The 24010-nt window shown below is 40.8% G+C and overlaps 1 protein-coding gene and 1 long non-coding RNA gene across 3 annotated transcripts; one reads left to right on the forward strand and one right to left on the reverse strand.

Annotated features, from left to right (window-relative positions):
* Positions 1–417: 417 nt before the first annotated feature.
* On the reverse strand, positions 418–19069 carry LOC141577447 (uncharacterized). Of its 2 annotated transcripts, XR_012506346.1 has the most exons (3): positions 18844–19069; positions 13021–13347; positions 418–2437 (listed from the first exon to the last, which is right to left on the reverse strand). It is a non-coding gene; the product is annotated as an uncharacterized LOC141577447 (long non-coding RNA). The 2 variants fall into 2 exon arrangements; XR_012506345.1 differs by lacking the exon at positions 418–2437 and having other exon boundaries at positions 10442–13347.
* On the forward strand, positions 19069–23295 carry RPS6 (ribosomal protein S6). The gene is made up of 6 exons (XM_010946025.3): positions 19069–19210; positions 19755–19886; positions 20421–20631; positions 20811–20957; positions 22767–22924; positions 23162–23295. The coding sequence occupies exons 1-6, from the start codon at positions 19205–19207 to the stop codon at positions 23255–23257; spliced, it is 750 nt and encodes a 249-aa protein (XP_010944327.2). The 5' UTR covers positions 19069–19204; the 3' UTR covers positions 23258–23295.
* The last annotated feature ends 715 nt before the right edge of the window (positions 23296–24010 follow it).

Raw genomic sequence — 24010 nt, forward strand, 5'->3', positions numbered from 1 at the left:
CTAATGGTGTAAAACACACCATCATTTCATGTTTGTGACTTTCAAAGTGTAGGCCCCCTTTCAGGGGACTCAAAGGTCAAAGCTCTTTTCCTGTTAACACTGTGACATTACCTGCCTCAGTCTCTTACCAGTGTACACTGAAGTTTTTCTGAGGCTACATGCAGTGCTATGTCATTATCTCTCTGGCAGTTAATGGAGTGTGTGCTTATGTATTCTTTGTTATTAAAATCTGTGTGTAAATTTCTAATATGGTAAATATTGATATTACTACATAAACAAAAGTTCTTTATATTCCTCAATAATTAAGAGTAATTAAGTCCTCAAATCAAAAAGGTGAGAGCTGATACTCCCAATTAAATTATTGGTAAATGCTTCTTTAACATCTAGAATTTTAAAATATTTATTGAATGACAGCTTTTAGACTTACATTGTTATTATACATCATTGTGCACACATAAAAAGGAAAATATACGCAAAATAAATTCATTAAGAAATTCGTATAATTTCTTTACTCAGAATCTCTATTCTTCTGAATCATGTTTTTGACTCAAAATTATTGATGTCCTTAATTACCAGGTGCTGGTGAGCAGCATTTCTTAAAAGTATTTCACTATTGTTTGCTTTTAAGCCACTAATACCTTGTGGATGCATTTTGATGCTGACACATTCTTGATGTTGTTTTCAAACAACAGGCAGCATGTTTCTTTTCCAGATGGTCCTTATGATTTTTTTGCTGGAAACATGGAGATTACAGTTGCCAAGTCATCCCACTAGGAATAACCACTGAGTTTGTGCATGTTCAGGCAGTGACAGAACATCTCAGCCGCCACCTGGCCAACCATAATTATAAAATGCCATTCATTGTAAGATGCACCTGAATTTAAGAGATGTTACAGTGCAGAACAATGTCAATTTTAGTACCAATGAAATTTGGAATTCACTGAATATAATTCATTCCTCTCTCCAAGTCCTGCTAAGGAAATGACAGGGAATTCTCTTCCCAACAGGAACTCTTATTGTCTATGACAGATCTGTTTCAAAATCAAAGCTGACCACTTGGGTTCTGTCTAGTTACAACTGCACAGAGACAGTGCTCAAGCCAAAAGCCACTGGTGAGTGCTTTAAAGGATGCAAGTGACATTGCTCCAGATACGCCTCTGCTGGTCTTCTTGCAACTGTGTTAACCTTCTGATGTTTTCATCCACTCTCTTCATTGCTAACATTTTTTCAATGAATATAATCTTAGTAATTTAACTTCACAACCTATCATTAGGTAATTAATTTTGAAATGGCTTTATATTAGTAGTGTGTTGCCTTAGCAATTACTGTTAATGGTTTAATAAAAAATCTGATATCTGGAGTAAACAGCTTGGGGAGAGTGGAGTTAAGTGGGGAGCAGGGTGTGACAGCAGAAAACAGAACTGCTGATTCTGATGAGTTTGCTTGTGGTGCCTTTGGTCTAAATATGAGTCAGTGATACAGATCTAGGAAAGAGCAGGTTTTGGAGAACCACCCTCCCTTGCAGGGAAGTCAGGCTGCCAGCATCCTCTATTTTTACAGAATATATAACTATGGGTGTTTTTGGTCTAAGTAAATATAATATCCAGTTCAACTGGTTACACAAGTGGGAATCACCAAGTCACAAAGTCTGCCTTGGGGAAAAAATGCAAACACTCACGTAAGTGAAGCAAGAAGTGTCTGAGCAAAGATGAAATTTTCTGTCTTTTCCTGTTTGGCCAGAGATTTTCATCACTGATCTTGCTTGAGGCTTACTGTTCAGGCCAGTGATTCTCAAGTTTGTTTCCTACATTGGTAGCATCAGAACCATATAGCAACTTGTTAGAAATGCACATTTCTAGGTCCATACCCCACACCTAGTGAGTCAGAAAGTCTGGGGATGGAGTCCCTGCTTACCAAGCTCTCTAGCTGATTCTGCCCTCGCGCTCAAGTCTGAGAATCAACACTTAGCCAATGTGCGGCGAGGCAAAGCCTCACTCTTTGCTTATACACTCTTTAACTATACACTTGGCTTGCATTTGGTTTTCCAGGGAAGCAAAGACCACTGCTGCTCCCAAGGGAAAGAGGAAGAAAAGAGCAAGAAATCATCCTTTCATCAGGCTCTTTACCAGCAAACTGGGCTCAGAGTCCGACCCCTCTCCAGCTAGGAGAGGGGGAAACAAAAGAAGCCACCAAAGGTGGTGGTGGTGGTTTTTTTTTTAAATCTAAGACAAAAAGTCTCCAGGCTCAGAGCTGTGGGAGAGGGTGGCCAGAAGCAGGGCCTCGCCAGGGAAACACGACTGCAGCCACTCCAAGAAACAGGCCCCCATTTGCTGCTTGGGTGCTCTCCTGTTGTTGGCTGACATCCGTCAGAGGCCGCTTCCTGCCGTTGTCACTAGGTCTCTCTTCAGAAGTGCCTCTCTCCTTTCTCTAATGTGCACTGGAAAACCACATACAATGTTAGTACTGGGTGTATAACAGAAGTAAGTCAATTCTGATTTGGAAGTCTGAGGCTTTGCCCATGCCTGAAGTGTGTGTTAACTCGTGTTTTGACCGCCACTTCTGGAGAGAGAAGCTGTTCCTTTGTTAGATCACCGTAGCTGGCAAATGTGTAGCAGCAATTCTGAGCACCTGCTTTGTGCCAGGCTCTATATTAAGTGCTGAGAAATATGAGACAAAATCTTGCTCTTGGCATTGTGGAGCTTAGATGAGCAGAGGCACTCAGGCCATGGGAACACAACACGATTCTTGCTAAAATGGAGGTGCATACGTGAAATGTGGAAGCAAACGGGTTGGGGGGGCCAAGTCTGCAGAGGAGGCAGCCTCTGTATTGGGATGTGCAAGGTGTAGAGGATTTCACGAGGCAGAGCACTGAGGAGGGAGAATACTGTCAAAGGAACTGTATCTGCAAAAGGATGGAGGTCCGAGAACGCATAATAACTCAGGAAACTTCAATACTATGTTTCAGCTGGAAAAGTGGCAGAAGAGGAGGCTGAATTAAAGGACTAATAGATAGTGTGAAAAGAGTAGGTCTTTAGGAAGGAAACTTCAATGGCTGAAGAATAAAATAGACATCAGAAACTATTAATAATGTCTCTCAATAATCCAGGTGCGGGATGACATGGGCATGACTAAGACATGCATTCACTCTTATACATCGTTTATGCAACTACTGAATTAGCTCTGTGCCCTAGACGCTTTTCCAGGTGCCAAGGATAAAGTGGTGGGCAAAGCAGATGCTGCCTCTGCCCTCACAGAGCTTGCAGTCTGGGGGGAAGTCAGACATTAAATGTTGCATAAGTAACTCATTATAGCTTTGCCACATGCTATGAAAAAGTACAAGTCCCATGACAGCAGAGGGCAGTGGGTGGGATCTTGTCTGAAGGCAGCAGAGAAAAGCCTTCCACAAAGAAGTGAATTCTAAGCTGAGAGAAGTGAAGGTTGAGGCAGAGGAGGGTAAAAGGAATTGAAACAAAGGATGTGACTGAGATACAACAGTTGTGATAGATTGCACTATTGATTCCAGATACTTGACACACTCTGCCAACCCACGGACATGGGACCTGACCTTGTCATTGGCTATAGCAAATGGAATATGTATGGAATTGATTTGTCCATACCTGAACAGAGGCTTTGAAAGCAATTCCAAGTCCTGCCTCTCCTCGTTTCCCTTTGCCATACGCCGAATGGGGACTGCCTCTTCAGGCTGGATCCCAGAATGAAGACACAGAGAGCAGAACAGAGCTGCCGTCAACCCACAGCCAACTCATAACTTGAGCAAAAAAAGAAAACAAACTGTGTGTTGTCAACCACTGAAATTAGGGGGGGATTATTTCTTAGCATAACCTCATGAAGGCTGACAAATACAGAAGGAGAATTAATAAAGCTCAACTACTGATGAGAGGCAGGCTATGAAAGAGTGGGAAAAAATAGAAGACAACTTCAAATAGCGTAGCCTGAGTGATCAGAAGGTTGCTATGTTGCAAACCCAAAAGGAGGGAAGATAGTGATTTAGGCTTTGCTGTGTTGAATCAAAAGGATAGGTTGAACATCTGGGAAGATAGATTCTTGCCAGACCAAAGCCAAAAATAAATTTAAAAAGGGACATTATTGTTTGGACATACATACTGAAATACTTACAGACAAAATGTAATATCTGAGATTTGCTTTGAGTTTGTGGGGAACGGTGTTGGTTTGGTGGTTTAGATGGAACACCACCAGGTTTGAGTGGATTGTTGAAACTGGGTGATAGACACGTAAAACTAGTCTCTCTACTTTGTACGTATTTAAAATTTTCCATAATAAGTTTTTTAAAAAATTAAAGCAAAGGGCTTCAGTAAATAGTGTCTGCATAAGAACCCATGTAGCCGACAGCACCAGAAAGGCAGGTTGGGGAGCGAGTGCTGGGGGCTCGGCCTTTAAAGCAGCCGTTCTAGTCGAACCTGTGGTTGTTACCTGTCCCCTTCATTCCAAAGGGCACAGATTTAGCAGGTAGGTTACCCTCACCTGAGGAAGCAAATGGAAATGGCTTGAGAGGGCCCCCACCCCGCCAAGGCCTGTGCGTGAGAAGGCCCTTCCACCAGGGGAGGCTTTGGTCAACAACTGACTGCCAGCACCCTGGGTAAGGATCTGGTGGTGCTGCAGCCACAGACTCCTTGGAACCAGGAAACTCGAAAGGTCAGGGATTGGTCAGTGCCACGCCTCACAATCCAGGGGGCCCCTTGGGGCTGGGCTCTGTGGCTACTGACATGGGGCCATGAGGGAGTCTCTGGAATGCCAGAGACGTTATACCCACTCACAATGGCCTATACACTTCATCCTTCCTTCACTCTGTCTTGTCAGCCTTTCAAAGACCAAGAAACACTTTGGGGAAATGGAGGTGACAGGAGTCAAGGGGGAAGAGACCAGGCTGGGGTAAAATGTGAGTAAGGGACAGATGAAATTTATTTGGCAGAGAAAAAAGATCGGGCAGGAGCTTGAAGAAGGATTATAGGGGACGGTCCTCTAGTATACAAGGGCCTTGAGCAAATTTAAATGCCCAAGTAGAGAAACAGATTGAAAATGTAAATTAGAAAAAAAGGTAATTAATGACACTAGATCCTGAAGGAGATGGAAAGAGGTGGGATTGAGAACTCAAGATCTTACAATTGGCCTGGAGAAAAGAGACAGCATGGAATAGACAAGCATTGTTTTGTCCCAGAATATCCTCCTTTTCCGAGACTTTTTGCCTCTCCAGTGAGGACTGGCCACCTCCTGCCCCCAACTCCATTCAGATGGCTACCATAGGAACAGCCACGGTGATCCACTGTGACCCGACTCCATGGCTAGAGTCCATTGGTCCAGGAGTAGGTCTTGACCCAAGCTGGCTAATCAGAATGCATCCGTGGGAATTTGGAATCAGAACTGAGCTCTTCCAGCTCCATCTGGCTGCCTGACGGAATAGATCTGAACCAAGGTACTATCTGTGACGTGCTCCAACGGATGGGAGGGTTAGGCAGAACTGGTTGAGAGCATAAGAGAATGATGAAACAGTCCCAGAGAGAACTGTATGGACAAGAGACAGTCCAGATGGAAAAGAATTCACTGGCTCCAGCCAAGCCCAGGGATCTAGCCACATCCAAATGTTCCCAAGATACCCAGGAACCTTTATAGTAAAGTCACCTTTTTTGCTTAAGCTAGTTTGGGTAGGGTTTCTGTGACTTAAAACCAAATGTCCCAACAAAACCCTATGCTAAGAAAGAGGGGAATATGGAGAGTATATTGAACATCTGGGTACATTTTGAGGTTGAGAGAAAACTGAAGCAGTTCATGCTTCTGAGAGAAGTGGGAGGAAATGTTGTCTACTGAAAATGAGAGGTCTAAGTAAGAGGTCAGGGGCTTTAAAAAGTAGAAAAGATTGAGGCCAATGAGATTATCCTTTTTTACTAAATCCTCTGCTCATTATAATAGTTGGAGGCAAGGATCTAAAATGTATGTTCTGTAGATGAAGACAGTCAGTGTCAGGAAAATTCCAGACTAGACACCAAGAAGAGCCACAGGTCTTTAATCATTCTTGGTAACCATGGAGCCTAGGGAACAAATGGTAAAGAAGTTAGGGGACACTTGACCCTCCTCTGAAGTGTGAAAATTCATAGAAATTCAATCCTAAAAATATGTGAAGGTTCCTAAAGTGAATGGACCCACCACAAGGGCTGGGATTTCTCTTCATGAAAAAGTTACTGATTTTAGGATGGAACCTTTGAGATAACTTGTAGTGCTCATTTTAGAGAATAATTTGGGCATCTCCTTGCAGATACCACTAACTACAAACAACTCATGGATTTTTTTCGTCATGGTTGCCTTTCCAGCCAGTCACTTAGGAGCAAAACCTGGATGGGACCCAGGCTGTCTCTGAGCCGCAGCTCTCCCTGCCCTCTCTGTGGTGCTTCTAGGGTCTGTGTGATTTCCTACTGGATAATGAACTTGACTAGATTAAATCCTACTCTCAACTTCAAGCCATGGAAGAATCTGCTGGAACCCCAGTGTCAACTGTTGCCAGAATTTTCATCTGAGCTTGTCAGGCCCAGAAGGGACATCCCCCAGCTTCTAGCTAGATGCAGCCTAAATTCTCCTGTGGAGACCAGAACCTGAATTCCATTTGCATGATCAAAAGGAAAAGTTCAGCCCTCAGCAATTCCTTAGGGCAGTGATCATGCAGTGCTTGATAAAGAAATATTTTAGATAAAATATCAATAGACAGTAAGTGTGACTATGTAACTAATTATTGCTATGTTAGGGCTTAATTATGCCCTTTTATTTTTGTTTTGTGTTTGTTCTTTTTTATGGTTTCTTTTCCCATTTTCTTTTATGTTACTTGAACACTTTCTAGAATTCTATAGTGTTTTCAAGCATATCTCTTTATATAGTTCTTTTAGCCGTTGCTCTGGGTATTACATTATATATACGTAACTAGTATAGTTTACTAGTGTCACCTTACCTGTTCAAGTGAAGTATAGAAACCTCACCTCCTTTTACATCCTTCCCCCAACATCTATCATATCATGGTATTAAATATTTTCTCTACATACATTTAGAATCATCTGTGTTATAATTTTTGCTTCAACTATCAAACATTTAGAAAACTCAAGAGGAAAAGGAAAGTCTCTTTCATTTATTCACATTTTTGCTTACTGTGTTCTTTCTTCCTAATATTCCAAGCTTCATTCTTCTATCATTTACTTTCTGTTTAAAGAACTTCCTTGAGTCATTCTTTTAGAACAGGTGTTCTGGCAGCAATTAAAAATTTCTTTTCTTTCATTTAAGAATGTCTTGCTTTCCCCCAACCCATGAAGGATACTCTTGTTGAATTAGGATTACTTGCTGAATTAGGATTCTGGGGTTGGCACTTTTTCCCCCGCCCCAATGCTTGAAAAAAAATTACGCCACTTCCTTCTAGTCTCCCTAGTTTCTGTTGAGAAATCTACTATCATTCAATTATTTTTCCCCTTTAAGTAACATGTTTTAGCTGGCTTTCTGATGCTGCTTTAGTAAGGGATGAGGGAAGTAAGGTCTTATTTCTGCCAGGTGGAGATAAACAGCCAGATTGTCCAGTTGTCACCTGGTGAGGGACTCCTTTATTGGTGATGGGGGTGGAGGTCAAGGCTCTCCACTGACATCATGGCGGGTCTGGGTTAGGGGAGGCTCATTACTGGCTAGCGGGGATGCAAGTTCACCTCCCTTTGGCTTTCTCTGACACTACCCTAGCAAGATTGTTGGGAAACCTGCTTACAGCCTCATAAGGGTGGAAGTCCAGGTTTCCATTCGGCCTTTGCTCCTGTGACTAAGGTTAGGCCATAGTTTGGGGGTTCCCCCACCCCTATGGTGTGTAGCTAGTGTAGAATGTTATTATCTGAAAGTTTGTCTTGCTAGGATGCCCCTTTCCTGGTACTCTGACTAGAGAAGGCAGACTTTTATTGAGGATTTTTTGGTCTATTCCTGTTGGAATTTTGAGTTGCTGGCTTCTCCAGTTCTGTGTCTGTAATACATGAGGCAAAAAGAAAACCTAGGAAACCCAGCACCATGCTATTCCTTGGATTCTTCAGGTCTGTAGCCAGTCTGCCTTCTTTTCTCCACCTTTCAGATGCTTGTTTTATATATAATGTCCAAGGATTTTACTTAGCAGGAGGAATAGGGAAAGTATGTCTATTTAAGATTCCTGGAAACAGAATTCTATGGGAGCAGAATTTTATAGCAAGCCAGTGGTCTCTCTGATACCAAGGGACCAGATGAGTTGCTGAGATCAGGTGCAGATAGAAAAAAGAGAAGCAAGGACTGAGACCCAGGGAATCCCTGTCTAGAGCTTCCTAGAAAGGAAGCTAAGAAGGCACAGCTTGTGAGGTAAGGAGGGAAAACAGAAGAGGCCAACATGGCTGTAGTTAATGGTCTTTTTAAAGGATAGTTTAAGTGGGGACAAGATCCTGACTACAGCAGGTTTAAGAAAGAATGGAAACAAAGTGAAAGGAGCAAGTTATTAAAGCCACACATTGTGTGATGCCATTTATATGAAATGTCCAGAGTAGGCCAATCCATAGTGACAAGTAAATTAGTGGTTGCCAGACTGGGGTGGTGGGGCAATTTGGAGGAATGGAGATGGGGAATGGCTATTAATGGGTATGAGATTTCTTTTGGGGCTGATGAAAATGTTTTTAAATCAGATTGTGGTGATGGTTGCACAACTCTGAAATGTATTTTCAAAAATTGTATACTTTAAGCAGATGAATTGTATAGTATGTGAATTATATTTCAACAAAGCAATTAAAAAAGGAAGGAGGGAAGGAAGGAAGGGAAAAGAAAATGACATCTTCTGGGAAAAACTGTGGAACTTTCATGCAGGGCTGATTTCCCTAATATAGAAAGTGTTAACAATCCAACAGAAAAAAAAAAAAAAACAACCAACAGCAAAAGAACAGAAGAATACATAAAAAGATGCTTAACTCATAGTAATAGAGCTATAATGTAAAACTACATTAAAATAACATTTCTTCCATCTATCAGACTGACAAAATCCCAAATTTAGTAACACTTGGCAAGACTTTGGAGAACCGAGTATTCTCACACATTGTTAGCAGGCTGTAAGTGGGAGCAACCCTACAGAGAACAATTTAGAAGTGTCTATCCACATTACAAACTTACTTAAGCCAGGCATTTCTACTTCTAATAATTATCTCGTATTGTTACTTCTGGACATAGGGAATGATTTACAAGCAGGGTCATTCATATTATTGCAGCTTTCTTTGTTAGCAGCAAATAATTGGAAACAAATGTCCATTAGGAGGAAACCAGTAAAGGGCAATGAGAAAGCTCTTTATATATTAACAGAGAAATTCCCCATGATGTACTGTTGTACTTTTTTTCTTTTGGAAATATAGTCAGTTTACAATGTAGTGTCAATGTCTGGTGCACAGCATAATGTTTCAGTCATCCATATACATACATGTATTCGTTTTCATATTCTTTTTCATTACAGGTTACTAAAAGATATTGAATATAGTTCCCTGTACTATACAGAAGAAACTTATTGTTTATCTATTTTGTACATAGTAATTAGTATTTGCAAATCTCAAACTCCCAATTTATCCGTTCTCACCCCCTTTCCCCTCTAGGTAACCACAAACTTGTTTTCTGTCTATGAGTCTGTTTCTTGTAAATAAGTTTGTGTCTTCTTTTTTTTTCAAGATTCCAGATATAAGTGATATCATATAGTATTTTTCTTTCTCTTTCTGGGCTACTTCACTTAGAATGACAATCTCCAGTTTCATCCATGTTGCTGCAGATGGCATTATTTTATTTTTTATGGCTAAGTAGTATTTCACTGTATAAATATACCACAGCTTCTTTACCCAGTCATCTGTCAATGGACATTTAGGTTGTCTCCATGTCTTGGCTATTGTTAATAGTGCTGCTATGAACATTGGGGTGCATGTGTCTTTTCAAATTAGGGTTCCATCTGGATATATGACCAGGAGTGGGATTGCTAAATCACATGGTAAATCTACTTTTAAGTGTTGAGGAATCTCCATACTGTTTTCCATAACAGCTGCACCAAACTATGTTTCCACCAAAAGTGTGGGAGGGTCCCCCTCATGATATTGTTAAGGGAAGAATTCAAGGGGTAGCATGACACACATGCTACGTTACCATGTATATAAAAGAAGATGATAGAATATTTTTGTAGCAACCCATCAAAAAAAAAAACTGTATAAACAAACTAATGCTACAAGGTAACTGCAGGGTGAGGGGAGGAAACTGGAAGGTAGGGTGAGAAAGTTGTGCATATACCTCTTCATAATTTAAAAAATTTTAAGCCTATCTTTTAGATGAGAGAATGTGAGGTGAGGAGGTGGACATAATAAATGTAGCAATTTTTCTTAGTCTGTTTGGCTGCTGTAACAATAACACCATTGACTGGGTGGCTTATAAACAACAAATTTATTTCTTATAGTTCTGGAGGTCAGGAAGTCCAAGATTGAGGCAACAGCAGATTCAGTGTCTGGTGAGAGCCCACTTCCTCACAGACTGTCTTCTTCTCACGGTGTCCTCATATGGTGAACGGGGCAAAGGTGCTTTCTCAGGCCTCGTTTATAAGGGCACCGGACCCGTTCGTGAGGGCTCCACTCTCATGACCTAATCACCTGCGGAAGGCCCTACCTCTTCACACCACCACATTGGAAGTTAGGATTTCAACATAGGAATTTGGGGAAGACACAAACATTCACTGCATAGCACAATTAGTTACAGCTTTGCAAAAAGGAGGGTGTGGGGATTTGCAAAGGATGTGGTGGAGTCAACATGGGATTTCTTAAGACTAGAGGTACTGCAGCATATTTTTAGGCTGATGGGCACGATCCAGACGTTTAGATTGTTTCCTGACTTTTGCTATATTGCTGAACCTTTTAAATACCTCCATTATATCTGTCTGTCTGCTATCTGCTTATGTTTCTTTCTCCATTAGATAAAAAGTTCCCTAAAAGTGAGGACAATCTCTGTTCATCTCTGTATCTCTTGCCCCTAGTCTGGTGACATAAAGTAGGTGCTGACATAGGTGCATACGTTTGTTGAAGCATGGGGTGGAGGATCCCCCCCCACCCCCCATGGCTGGCCACCATCTGAATCAATCCACACCACCTCAGCACCAAGTTCAGTCTGCCGTTCCCTCCTTGTAGCAAGGTCAGCCTGAGTTGTAATCCTCAAGGAAAGCCTCCCCTAGGCAGCACAGCTTAGGAGAGGAGAAAGGAAGGCTTTGCCAGTAGCAGGAACGACATAGGCACAGTTAGAGGGACATGGGTGAGGATGGATGATGCAGTGGTGGTAGGGAGGATGAGGATAACTGACATTCATTGAGAGTCTACTGTGCCCCGAGAACTGTTTTTTTTTCATGTATTTATTTGTCCCTGACAAGAACTCTATGAGGAGATATTACCACCATTTTACACATGGGGGAACTAAGGAACAGAGAAAGTGAGTAAGTTTTCCAAGATCACATAGCTATTAAGGAATGAAAACACATGAGACAAAAGAAGATTGCCCTGATACTGTGACTTGATCTGACTAAAAAAATTCTTTTGAAATTTCCATCATCCCCTTTGCTTCCTGCCCACCACCAAATATTTCATAAATACATGCCAAAGCTTGTTTTCCATAACTCTGCAAAAACATCCCTTTGTCCCTGACCCATGGGGTGAGAAATCCATTGTAATTCTTGCTCCTGGATGCAGTTACAGAAAAGTCAAGGAGTTTTCCCAGCTTCATTTCTTTGACTTAACTTCCTTTCTCAAACACAGCATGGCATGCTGTAAAATTAGTTTCTTCCTACAAGTAGAAATTGCCCTTGAAATTTAGTTTTTTTCTGTCAGAAAAAATCTTTTTTTCCTGTTTTCTTGACATGAGCCAAATCTGAGACAGGTTACTGAAATGAACAAGGTCATTTCCTCCCTTACAGCTTCTCTTCCCTTCTGTGTTTATACCTCTCTGGAAAGAATCTCTTTTCCCAAACACACTTGAAAAACTCATTTACTCAGTGAGTTAGGGGAAATGTTACCTTTACTGATTGCTTTTATAATTACTTGAACTTGGTGCTATTGAATACCTAATGTGTTCTCTCCAGCCAGGATTCTCGTGGTTGAGAGACTCTACCTCTGGGCCCTGTTATGAGCTGAGTAGTGTACCCCTGCCCCAAATTCTTATGTTGAAGTCTTAACCCCCAGTATTTCAGAATATAACTGTATTTCGGAGATAGGATCTTTAAAGAGGGATTCAGTTAAAATGAGGTTATTAGGATGGTCCCTAATCCAACATGACTGGAGTCCTTATAAGAGATTAGGACACTGACACATGTGAGGACACAGAGAGATGGCCCTCTGTAAGTCAGAGAGGCCTCGGAAGAAACCAATCCTGGTGACACCTTGGTTTCAGACGTCTAGCTCCAGAATTGTGAGAAAATAAATCTCTGCTGTTTAGCCCCCTGGTCTGTGGCATTTAGTTACGGCAGCCCTAGCAAACTAACGTGGGGCCTACCTCTTTCATGGAGTCTACCACTCAGCTCCCAAACCTCTGTGCCCAACGGCCTATTGAATATCTCCAATCGTGTGTCATAGACGCCTAACACTCAGTGTGTTCAAACATCTCCCCATTTTCCCCCACCCTGGTAACCACTATTCTAATCCTATTTCCGTGGGCTCGGCTTGTTTTTAGGTTCCATACGTGAGATCATACAGTATTTGTCTTTCTTTGATTTATCTCGCTTTACGTAATGCCCTCAAGGTCCGTCCTTGTAAATGGCAGAATTTTCTTCATTTTTACAGCTAAATAATCCATTTTATATATATAAAATAATCCATTATATATATAATATAAAATTTTCTGTACCCATTCATCTGTCAGTGGACACTTGGGTTGTTTCCATGCCTTGCCTATTGTGAATAATGCTGCAATGAACATGGGGGACCTCTTCACGGTCCCATCAACTCCCCAGGCTGATTGAATTACCTTTGGAATTGCAGTCTTGTTAGCTTGGAGCCAGTTATGAGGATGTTGCTGGCTCTGCAGGGGGGTCCACGGTTGGAGGGCTTGTTACCAGGGGTTCAGGCAGGCGTGGATTCTCTATGGTCCCTGTTGGTATGGGACTGCCTCCAGCACCTTGTTCAGTAGGATGGTGTTGGGAGAGGGTCTCCTTCAGGTTCCACAGCTGGGTCCTCAGACAGCAGCCTGTTACCAGGTGTGTGGATATAGCTCTCACCATGTCACTGGGAGGACTTGGTAACTGGATGACTCCCTGGGTGGGCAGGACTGGTCCTGGACTGTGGCTGAGAAGGGCTGAAACCGAGGCAAAGGGCAATTTCAGGTTTCACAGCCAAGATTGAGGTATGCAGACCTGGCTCTGGAGCCATGGATAGACATGTCCCCTGCCAGGTCCCTGGGGGTGCTAGACTGTTCCATCACGGCTAGAGAGGCTGGAACCAAGTACAGAACCCTCTCAGGATTTCTGGGGGCACAGAATGTCTGCTGCTGGGTCCTTGTGTCAGTAGGACTGTTGGCTGACAGTGACTAGGACAGGCTGGAGCCCAGTTAAAGGGCTGTTTGAAAACCTACAGTTTGACGGAGTTTGGCAGGCTTACTTCTAAGGGCTCCCAGATCACAGCTGAGAGTGGCTAGAGCCAGTTCATAGGCCACTTCAGGATCCACAGCAGGACTGAGGGTGTATGCCTATGGTCCAATGCACGAGGGGGTGTGACTCCTCTTGGGTTCCTTAGTATATGGTGTTGGCAACAGAACCAAAGCCCAATGGGGCTGTAGCCGAGTCCTCAGATATGGAGCTGTTTCAGGTGTGTAGCTGCCACTATGGCCGGTGAAGTCAGCAGCCTAGGTTTGTTCCTGCCTTCTCAAAACATCTCTCCTTGGTCTTGGCCAGCCCCAGAGTTTCACAATCTACCTGGATCCCCAAACTACCACAAAGATACTTTTCTTACTGGATGGATGCTGCATGGTTGTTGGTGGGAAGGATATGAGCAAGAAAGCATTATTCAGCGCTCTTGCAGATGTTACTTCTTTGAATGTTCCTTTTATGAAGTTTTGACCTCTACATAAATATTACAAAAATTTTACTTGAAGTATAATTGACTTAAAATATTAGTTTCAGGTGTACAACATAGTAATTTGATATTTTTATACACTACAAATTGGTCACCATAAGTGTAGTTATCATCTGTCACCATACAGAGTTATTGACTATATTCCTTATGCTGTACATTACATCCCTGTGACTTATTTATTTTATAATTTGAAATTTATACTTCTTAATCTCCCTCACCTATTTCACTCATCCTTCTCACTGACCTCCCATCTGGCCACCGTCAGTTTGTTTTCGGTATCTATGAGTCTGTTTCTGTTTTACATTTGTTCATTTGTTTTTTTTTTAGATTCCACATATGAATAAAATCTCATGGGATTTGTCTTTATCTGACTTACTTCACTTAGCATAATACCCCCAGTTCCATCCATTTTGTCACAAATGGCAAGACTTCATTCCTTTTTGTGGCTGAGTAACATTCTATTGTGTATATGCCACATTGTTATGCATTCATCTATCAACAGACACTTAGGTTGTTTCCATATCTTGGCTATTGCAAATAATGCTGCAATGAAAAAAAGGGGTGCATGTATCTTTCTGAATTAGTGTTTTTCTTTTCTTCAGAAAAACACCCAGATGAAGAATTGCTGTATCATATGATAGTTCTATTTTTAATTTTCTGAGCAACCTGCATACTGTTTTCCATAGTAGCTATATCAATTTACATTCCCAACAGTGCTCGAGGGTTCCCTTTCCTCCACATCTTTGTCAACACTTGTAATGTGTTATCTTTTTGATAATAGCCATTCTCACAGGTGTGAGGTGATATCTCATTGTGGTTTTGATTTGCATTTCCCTTGTGATTAGTGAAGTTGAGCATCTTTTCACGTGCCTGTTGGCCATTTGTGTTTTCTTTGGAAAAATATCTATTCAAGTCCTCTGCTCATTTTTTAATGCTTTTTTTTATGTTGAGTTGAATAACTGTGTATTTCAAATAGTAACCCCTGCTGTATCATTTGCAAATATCTTCTCTCATTCAGTAGGCAGCTTTTTCATTTTGTTGGTAGTTTCCTTCACTGCACAAGAGCTTTTCGGTTTGATGCAGTATTTATTTTTGGTTTTGTTTCCCTTGTCTGAGGGATATCCAAAAGAAAAAAATATATATAGACATTGCTAAGACCAATATCAAAGAGCTTATATTTTTTTCTAGGAGTTTTATGGTTTCAGGTCTTACAGTTAAGTATAATTCATTTTGAGTTTGTTTTTGTATATGGTGCGAGAAAGTAACCCAGTTTGATTCTTTTGCATATAGCTGTCTGGTAAAATTTAAATGTGGGCTCTGGAGTAGAATCTATTAACTAAAAATTATAAGTTTCAGATGTGACAACTGTATTGAGGCTATGTGGCAGAACATCCTTACCCTTAGGAGACACATGCTGAAGTATTCAGAGGTGAAATACCATGGTGTTTGTAATTGAATTTCAAATGGCTCAGAAAACAATTGTGTGTATATACACACAGGCACACAAAATTTAAAACTATTGTACGTCAGTGGCCATTATCAGGAAAGTGAAAAGTTACTTAAAAAACGGGAGAAAATATTTGGACACTATATCTAATAAGGGTATAGTATTCAGAATTTATAAAGAACTCTTACAACTTGACAACAAGACAAGCCAATTCAAATTTGGGCAAAGAGCCCTTGTACACTGTTGTTGGGATTATGAAAATGGTGCAACTTCTATGGAAAACAGTATGCAGTTTCCTTAAAAAAATAAATAGAACTACATAAGATCCAGCAATCTCACTTCTGGGTATATATCCAAAAGAACTGAGAGCAGGACCTTGAAGTGATACATGCACATTTTTGTTAATAACAGCAGTGTTCACAATAGCTAAAAGGGGGAAGCAGTCCAAATGTTTATCCACAGATGAACAGGTAAACAAAACATGGTATATAAATACAATGGAATATTATCTTGTCACATGCTACAACATAGATGAACCTTGAGGGCATTATGCTAAGAGAAATAGGCCAGTCACAAAAAGACACTGGAAGTGAGGATAAAAACTTCTATTCATTGTCATTAAAGAAAAGAGGACATGCTTGCCTGGATAAGCCACAATATTGAATCTAAAAGGAAACTGTATATTGGTTTATAGTTAAATGAAAGTTTTACTGCTTAAATAAAAAACTGAAGTAACAGGTTTTTTTTAAATTTCAAAATTGATTTTTATTGCAGCCAAGACAGTGGAATTAACTGTACATAATAAACTATTATATATAGATACACTTCTTAAGTTATAGGGAATAAAGTTTATTTTGGCAGAGAGTGTTAAGACAACATTAAAGTTGCGTACATTAGTAACATAACTCAATATCCTAAATTTGATATAAATGTGACACATTTTCTTGCTTTCCTGTGTTCAGCTAAATCACCACAAACTAAACTGTTCTATAAAACTGATATGCTTCCATGTAAGTTTTCCAAATGATTCCAGTTGTATGAAGTATCTAAAGTAGTCAAATTCATAAAGACAGAAAGAAGAATGGTGGTTACCAGACTGGGAGAAGGGGGAGAGGGGAGTTGTTTAATGAGTATAGAGTTCTAGTTTTGCAAGATGAAATAGTTCTGGAGATATGTCTCACAACAATGTGAATATACTTAACCATTTTTTTTTACTTAACCATTTTTAAGTATACAGTTCAGTAGAGTTAAGATGGTAAATTTTATGTCTTTTATCAGAATAAAAAATGCATCAGGAAAAAAAAACCTGAGGGATAGACCTGGACTTGACTCTTTGCCTCCTGTTAATTTACTACCACTTCTATAAAAATAATGAGAGCTGAAAAAAAAAAAAGGGCAAAGGACTTGAACAGGCATTTTTCTGAAGAAAATACACAAATGGCCAAGCACATGAAAAGACGCTCAACATTATTAGTCATTAGGGAAATGCAAATCAAGACCACACTGAGGTACTACTTCACACTCACTAGGATGGCTATAATTTAAAAAAGAGAGAAAATAACAAAATAGCAAGTGGGAATGTAAAATGGTTCAAGTGCTGTGAAAACACTTTGACAGTTCCTCTAGGAGTTAGAGACAGAATTACCATATGGACCTATCAATTCCACTTCTAGTTATATACCCAAAAGGACTAAAGACAGATAATCATAGAAGCACTATTCACAATAGTCAAAAGCTGTAAACAGCCAAAATGTCCACCATTGGATGAATGGATTAACAAACTGTGGTCTATACATAGTGTGATATTATTCAATCATAAAAAAGGAATAAAATACTGATACATGCTACAACATGGATGAACATCAAAAACATAAGGCAGACACAAAGATCACAAATTCCATTTATGTGAAATATACAGAATAAGTAAATCCACAGAGACAGAACACAGATTGTGGTTGCCAGTGACTGGTGGAAGAGGGGAATGAGGAGCAATTGTTTAATGGATACACGGTTTCCTTTTGGGGTGATGAAAATATTTTGGCACTAGACAGAGGTGATGATTGCACAACACTGTGAATGTGCTACCTGCCTTTAAACTGTTCACTTAAAAAAATGAACAATTTTATGTCAATTTCACCTCAACAACAAAAAAATCACATACACCGATTTTAATGCATTATTTCACCGACCCTCTTTACATTAGCTATCAGATGATCAATCAGGAGTTAGTAGACTCTTTCAACTCTGAGTTTAAGCCTGCTTCACATTCAAAACTTTGTGATACTGAGGTGGAAGATGTAATATAATCTTGGAAAGTAAAAGTTATTTTGCAGGAGTTTTTTTCTTAAAGAAAAAATATGGACAAAATATGTAACAGGTAGTATATGTTCCTTCCTTCAGGGTACTGATTCAGGGTACTCGTGGGCTTCAAAGTTAGATCACTTGGGTTCTCATTCCCACGAATGTTCTGGGGAACTATCAAATGCACTGTATCTTTCCTACATCTTTCTATTCTGTAAAGAGTTGAATCATTGCTGATTCAAGGTTTACTATAACACACTCTCCCTCTGCTGGTTGGCTCCATATTACCACACTTTAAAAGCCTAATACCAGAGCTAGGGTTATCATCATTTAACAAATATTTACTGAGCCTTACTTATTATGCGCCCTGCACTTTGCTGCGTCCTGAGTATCTGGTGGTGAAGGCATGGCCTAATTTACCATCTAGCAGGGGAGATAGACCATAAGCAAACGATTTATGTATCATGATTAAATATTACTATAAAAGAAAACACTGCTACAGTAGAGGAAAGAAGTTCTATTTCTGGTTGTGTGGTCAGGAAAGGCTTCTCTTGGGACAGACATCTATCTATTCTGAAAGATTTGTATGGCGTTAACGAATGGCGACAGGCGAGTTTGGGGCTGTGGAAAGTTTGTGAAGCCACGTTAGGAAGCGTGGAAAGTTTGTGAAGCCACGTTAGGAAGCGTGGAAGTATTTAAGTGCACTGGGAAATAAATGGTGCGCTTCCAGCAAGGAAGAGATACAATTTCGCGTTTTAAAAAGACCGCAGAGGCAAGACGGAGAGCAGGGAGACTATTTGGGAGGCACCTAGACTTGGAGTAACTGGGTTACTGGCTTGCGCGACAGGGTGGCTGAGGTGTTGATAAAACGATGACTGCAGGGCGGGGAGGACAGGCGGATGACTGAGTATAAGAGAAAAACAAAACACAGCGTCTGGCTCTCAACAGCCGGAACCAGGGCAGGGCACGCACCTCAACTGGGAATCTTCGAACGGAGTTTGAGGTACAGGAGAGCCCAGGAGAGCTGAACTCCAATTTCGCCGTCCTTCGCTAACATCAGACGCAGAGTACCCCGGACCGACCGGGGCTCTGCTGTACCCGGGAAAGAACAAGCAGTGCAAAGTCTAACCTCAGTAACTATTCCGAGGCCGCTTTCCCAGAACCGCCCAACCGCTGACTAGCCCCACCCCCGGAAGTGCCGCCCACCCAGGCTTACTTCCGCTTACCCAGGCGCCCGATGATCTCGCGAGAATTGGAAGCGCCTATGTGACTTGGGCTCAGCGGAAATTGGTTCCTTTTTCGCGGCGCCTCGGAGGCAGTCGGTTGCCTCAGAATGAAGGTAAGGAGTGGTGGCGGGCGATGGTGTAGGCTTGGGGAACGTGGATGGACTTCCAGAACTCCGTCCTAGCTCTCCAAAAGCCTGGCTCTAGGTGGAGGACAGTCAGAGGGAGGAGATGGGTCGCCCTTTTGGCGCCGGAGCTCCTTGGGTGAGCGGATGGCGAGTGATTGCAGCTGGAGCTGCGCCGTGAGGGGAGCGCCATGGTTGGCGTTCTGGCGCCCAGCCGGGACAGAGGCGACTGTGTTGCCCGCCAGAGGCGGCACGTAAGTCGGGTTTCTTGCTCCGGAAGGGTGAACAGCTGCGGAACCTCCTAAGCGTCAGAGTCACTTGGCGAGGTTTGAAGAAAGTAGTTTCCTATTTTTAGTGCAGTGCTGGTTGCGCGGCATTATGCACACAGGTGTTTTAGTGAATAAATTTGGTATGAGAATTTCTATTGATTGTCGGGGGGGGTGTGCCATGAAGGGCTTTTTGCAATGGAGTAATTTTGTGGTGGTTCTGCGGTTTTCATGAAAATTCTCTCCCCTCCCCGTCGTGTAATCCTTAGCTGAACATCTCTTTCCCGGCCACCGGCTGCCAGAAACTCATTGAAGTGGACGATGAACGCAAACTTCGTACCTTTTATGAGAAGCGCATGGCCACAGAAGTTGCTGCTGACGCTCTAGGTGAAGAATGGAAGGTAAAAGCTTACGACCAAATTGAGTTGTTAAAGCTATTTAAAGAAATGGTAAACGTTGTTGGTAATTGGTATGTGTAATGGGGTTCAAACTCTGCGTTTTCTGACCTTGGGCTAATTACTTCCAGATGTCACTTTATTCGGTGGAGCTATCAGCTGGTGGGGTTAAGAGAACCAAATGGAAATACTACATAGTTTTTGCCTTGCAAGCTAATGGTCTCCAGAGTGTCTTCGAAAGTGCCAGGAAGGATTGCTTTTGACTTATTCGTTCGTTGCTCATTGATCCTTTTTTTTAACAATGTTTCTTCCCCAAGAGCTATTACCTCTACTAAAACATAAGTTAAAAGTATACCTTGAATGAAAGGTATTTGCTAATTGAACTTGGCAAGTAGGAAGTATAGATAAAAGTGACCAGAGAATAAAGTTTATTGAGAAGTTTCAAATTGGTCTTAATGAACTGTACTTCTAGCATTGAGAGTATACTTTATAGAGGCTTCAGTCCTTTGTTCAGCATTGTGTCATTGTGTTCTCTTGCAGGGTTATGTGGTCCGAATCAGTGGTGGGAACGACAAACAAGGTTTCCCCATGAAGCAGGGTGTTTTGACCCATGGCCGAGTCCGCCTGCTACTGAGTAAGGGGCACTCCTGTTACAGGCCAAGGAGGACTGGAGAGAGAAAGCGCAAATCTGTACGGGGCTGTATTGTGGATGCCAATCTGAGTGTTCTCAATTTGGTCATCGTGAAAAAAGGTGAGACATGTTAAGATAAATTTTGTTGTCATTGATTCAAAGTTGACTGTCCAATTATTTTTTCATTTGCAGTATCCACAGTTTGACCAATGGACTTTTTTAGCAGTGTGTGAACAATTTAGGGTTCATGCTTGTAAGGAAGTTGAATTAAAATGTCTTTGTTCACTCGTCTCCGTTAGGGGAGAAGGATATTCCTGGACTCACTGATACTACTGTGCCTCGTCGCCTGGGGCCCAAAAGAGCTAGCAGAATCCGCAAACTTTTCAACCTCTCTAAAGAAGATGATGTCCGCCAGTATGTTGTGAGAAAGCCCCTCAACAAAGAAGGTATGGGTGATTATGCACTTTAGGGCTTAATTTCATTGGTTTGTCATAGCATTTTGTTTGCATGTTAGAAGACAAAATCTCTGCCCACTGTTTACCTGGAATCTGAGTTTTTAGGAAAATAGTGGGGGAAGGTCAAGATTTGCAGTTGGTATTAATTCTTGTTATGTCTAGTGCTCTGCAGAGCGTTACAGTTTTTTTTGGAAATTGGCCTTTGAGTCGTCATTGTTGTGCATAGTCATTGAATGATAAATTCTCAGACATCCATTGCATTGGAGTTAGTTGAATGATAGAAAATTCTGGGATTATGATTGAAGGTGCTCTTACCCATGCCCCCAACACCACACTTGCTTTCTTAACGGTGGTTCTAATTTTTTTGTTTACAAAAGAAATACATGTTTTCATCAACTGAAGTTGCTTTAGTTTCTGGCCTTAATTTTCATTTGGGATGTGGATAGCAGGAGTTGCGTGAGAATTAGAAATAACTTTATTCAAAATACCAGGTTATCAGATGTGTGGGATTTAAGAAGGAATGTTGTTTATTAGGCAGCATAATCCATCGCCATTTGGATCTGTGGCAGCAGTGCTCTGTATCAGTATTTCTATAGTGAATTATATGAATATTTACAGTAAGTGAAATAAACAGCATGTGAGTTGGATTGGGTTTTCCTGACAAATCTGAAGAAATTCAGTCGAGTTTCAGTTTCCAGGACTGGAGGCTTATCTTAAGCCGGTATCTGGCATATAGTAAGTGCTCATTGGTCACGCATTCCAAATATTTGGACACTTTAATGTGCCAGGGACTAATTTTAAGTGTTGATACAGTGTAAGTAGACAAATTATTACCCTTGTGAACTTTACACGTTTTTTTAAAAAGGCAAATACATGGTAGTTCCTATAGTTGCACCCTTGGAAAGTACCATTGGAGTAGTGAGTATGCTAGTTGACATATGTTTATAAAATGATTCTTGTTTCTTTATAATTAAGGGGTCATTTATCTAACTTAGCAGAAACTGAAACATCGAGCAATCAGTCTTAGAATATTTACCTGAAGTGTTTCTTACTCCAGGGTGTCCACAAACTAAAATCATTACACAGAAGACTCTTGCTCCGAAGTAGATATATAATCCTAGGGGGAGTTTGAATACAAATCATAGGTTAAATGAAGATACTCTCGTGTTAATGGTTTCATTCCCCAGATTAGAAGGCTCCATTTTGAAAAACAGAGATTTGAGCACCAATTGGACTGTACTCTAAGACACAGGAGGATTACTTTAAAACAGTATTAATTATGCATATTTAACTTGTCTGAAAACTAAGCATTAACTGCATCACTATCCAACCATGCTTCAGAGATAGTAAGACAATCTAATTGTGGGAAGGAAATCAGTAGTAAAAGCATGGGGTATGACTTGCTTGTTGAGCAAGGTAACCTAAATTTACATAGGATCTTGAATTTGACATCCACACTATTGGTGTGGCTTAATAAGTTTATCTTTGTGAGGATTAAATGTGCTAATTAGGAAAACACTAGTACTCTTGTAAACAGTTAGCCTGGTCACTTTTAGTAGGACTTCTCAGATTTCATTATATTGACAACATTTAGCCCATCTTGGATTTTTGTTAAAAGGCTGGTAAGTATTTTGAGTTGTAAGGGGAAAGTTCAGATTTTATTTAAAAAGCCTCATACAAATAAATTTTCATAGGAACTGCTATGTTAAGTTTGAGTCTGTTTCTAATGTTTTGAAAATGTAAATAAGGATCCTGTTGAACAACGGTATTGAAGTGATTTGAGTCATTTCAATTTTTTAGGTAAGAAACCTAGGACCAAAGCTCCCAAGATTCAGCGTCTTGTTACGCCACGTGTTCTGCAACACAAACGTCGGCGTATTGCTCTGAAGAAACAGCGTACTAAGAAGAACAAAGAAGAGGCTGCAGAATATGCTAAACTTTTGGCTAAGAGGATGAAGGTAAGTCTTAAGATTTGTGGGAGCAGAGGTGGGTAGTCAGGCCTAGCTTTGGATTTGCATTTTTAACCCAAACGTCTGGTTTTTTTTGGCAGGGGAGGTAATTAGGTTTATTTACTAGTTATTTTTATGGAGGTACTGGGGATTGAACCCAGGACCTCCTGCGTGCTAAGCATGTACTCTAACCACTGAGTTTTATAAACCTCCCCCCAAACTTAAACTGTGCTCTGTTTTGTTTAGGAGGCCAAAGAAAAACGCCAGGAACAGATTGCCAAGAGACGGAGGCTGTCCTCTCTGAGAGCTTCTACCTCTAAGTCTGAATCCAGTCAAAAATGAGATGTTCTAAGAGTAACAAATAAATAAGATCAGATATATCCAATCTCCTTTATTGATTTCTAATTAATGATGAAACAGGTAAATGAAGGTCAAGATACTTAGGTCATAGAAAAGGGGGTATCATAAAAGCTAATGGTGGATCAAGTCTGCAAGAGATACCTGAAAATGATACCCTTAAAATACCCAGTACGGAAGAGACCATACTGGGACAGTGGAAGGATGGCCAGGACAGGGTTCTTTTGGCATTGGTGTGGTGGCTTAGAAAAGGATTTTTTTGTTGTTTAAATGAAGTTGATTTACAGTGTGTTAAAGTTTCTGGTGTACAGCACAGTGATTCAGTCGTATATATACATACACTTTCCGTTACAGGTTATTACAAGATACTGAATGTAGTTCGTCGTTCTCTGCTGTAGGACTGTGTTGATCTGTTTTATATATAGTAGTTTGTGTCTGCTAATCTCAAATGCCTAGATGATCCCTGCCCCCTTTCCACTTTGGTAACGGTGAATTTCTTTTCTGTCTGTGAGTCTGTTTCTGTTTTGTAAATAAGTTCATTTGTATTTTTAAGATTCCACATATAAGTGATATTGTATATTTGTCTTTGATTTGCTTCACTTAGTTTGATAATCTCCAGATTCGTCCGTGTTGCTGCAAATGGCATTTCATTTTTTATGGCTGAGTAGTATTCCATTTGTGTGTGTGTACACACGACATCTTAAATCATCAGTTGATGGACATTTAGGTTGTTTCCAT

This window comes from Camelus bactrianus, chromosome 4 (genome assembly GCF_048773025.1).
Source record: "Camelus bactrianus isolate YW-2024 breed Bactrian camel chromosome 4, ASM4877302v1, whole genome shotgun sequence".
Taxonomy (NCBI): Eukaryota; Metazoa; Chordata; class Mammalia; order Artiodactyla; family Camelidae; genus Camelus; species Camelus bactrianus.

Coding starts and splice junctions, on each gene's coding strand:
- RPS6 (XM_010946025.3), top strand. Junction 20,632..20,810: donor TTTGGTCATCGTGAAAAAAG/GTGAGACATGTT, acceptor CGTCTCCGTTAG/GGGAGAAGGATATTCCTGGA. Junction 22,925..23,161: donor TTTTGGCTAAGAGGATGAAG/GTAAGTCTTAAG, acceptor TGTTTTGTTTAG/GAGGCCAAAGAAAAACGCCA.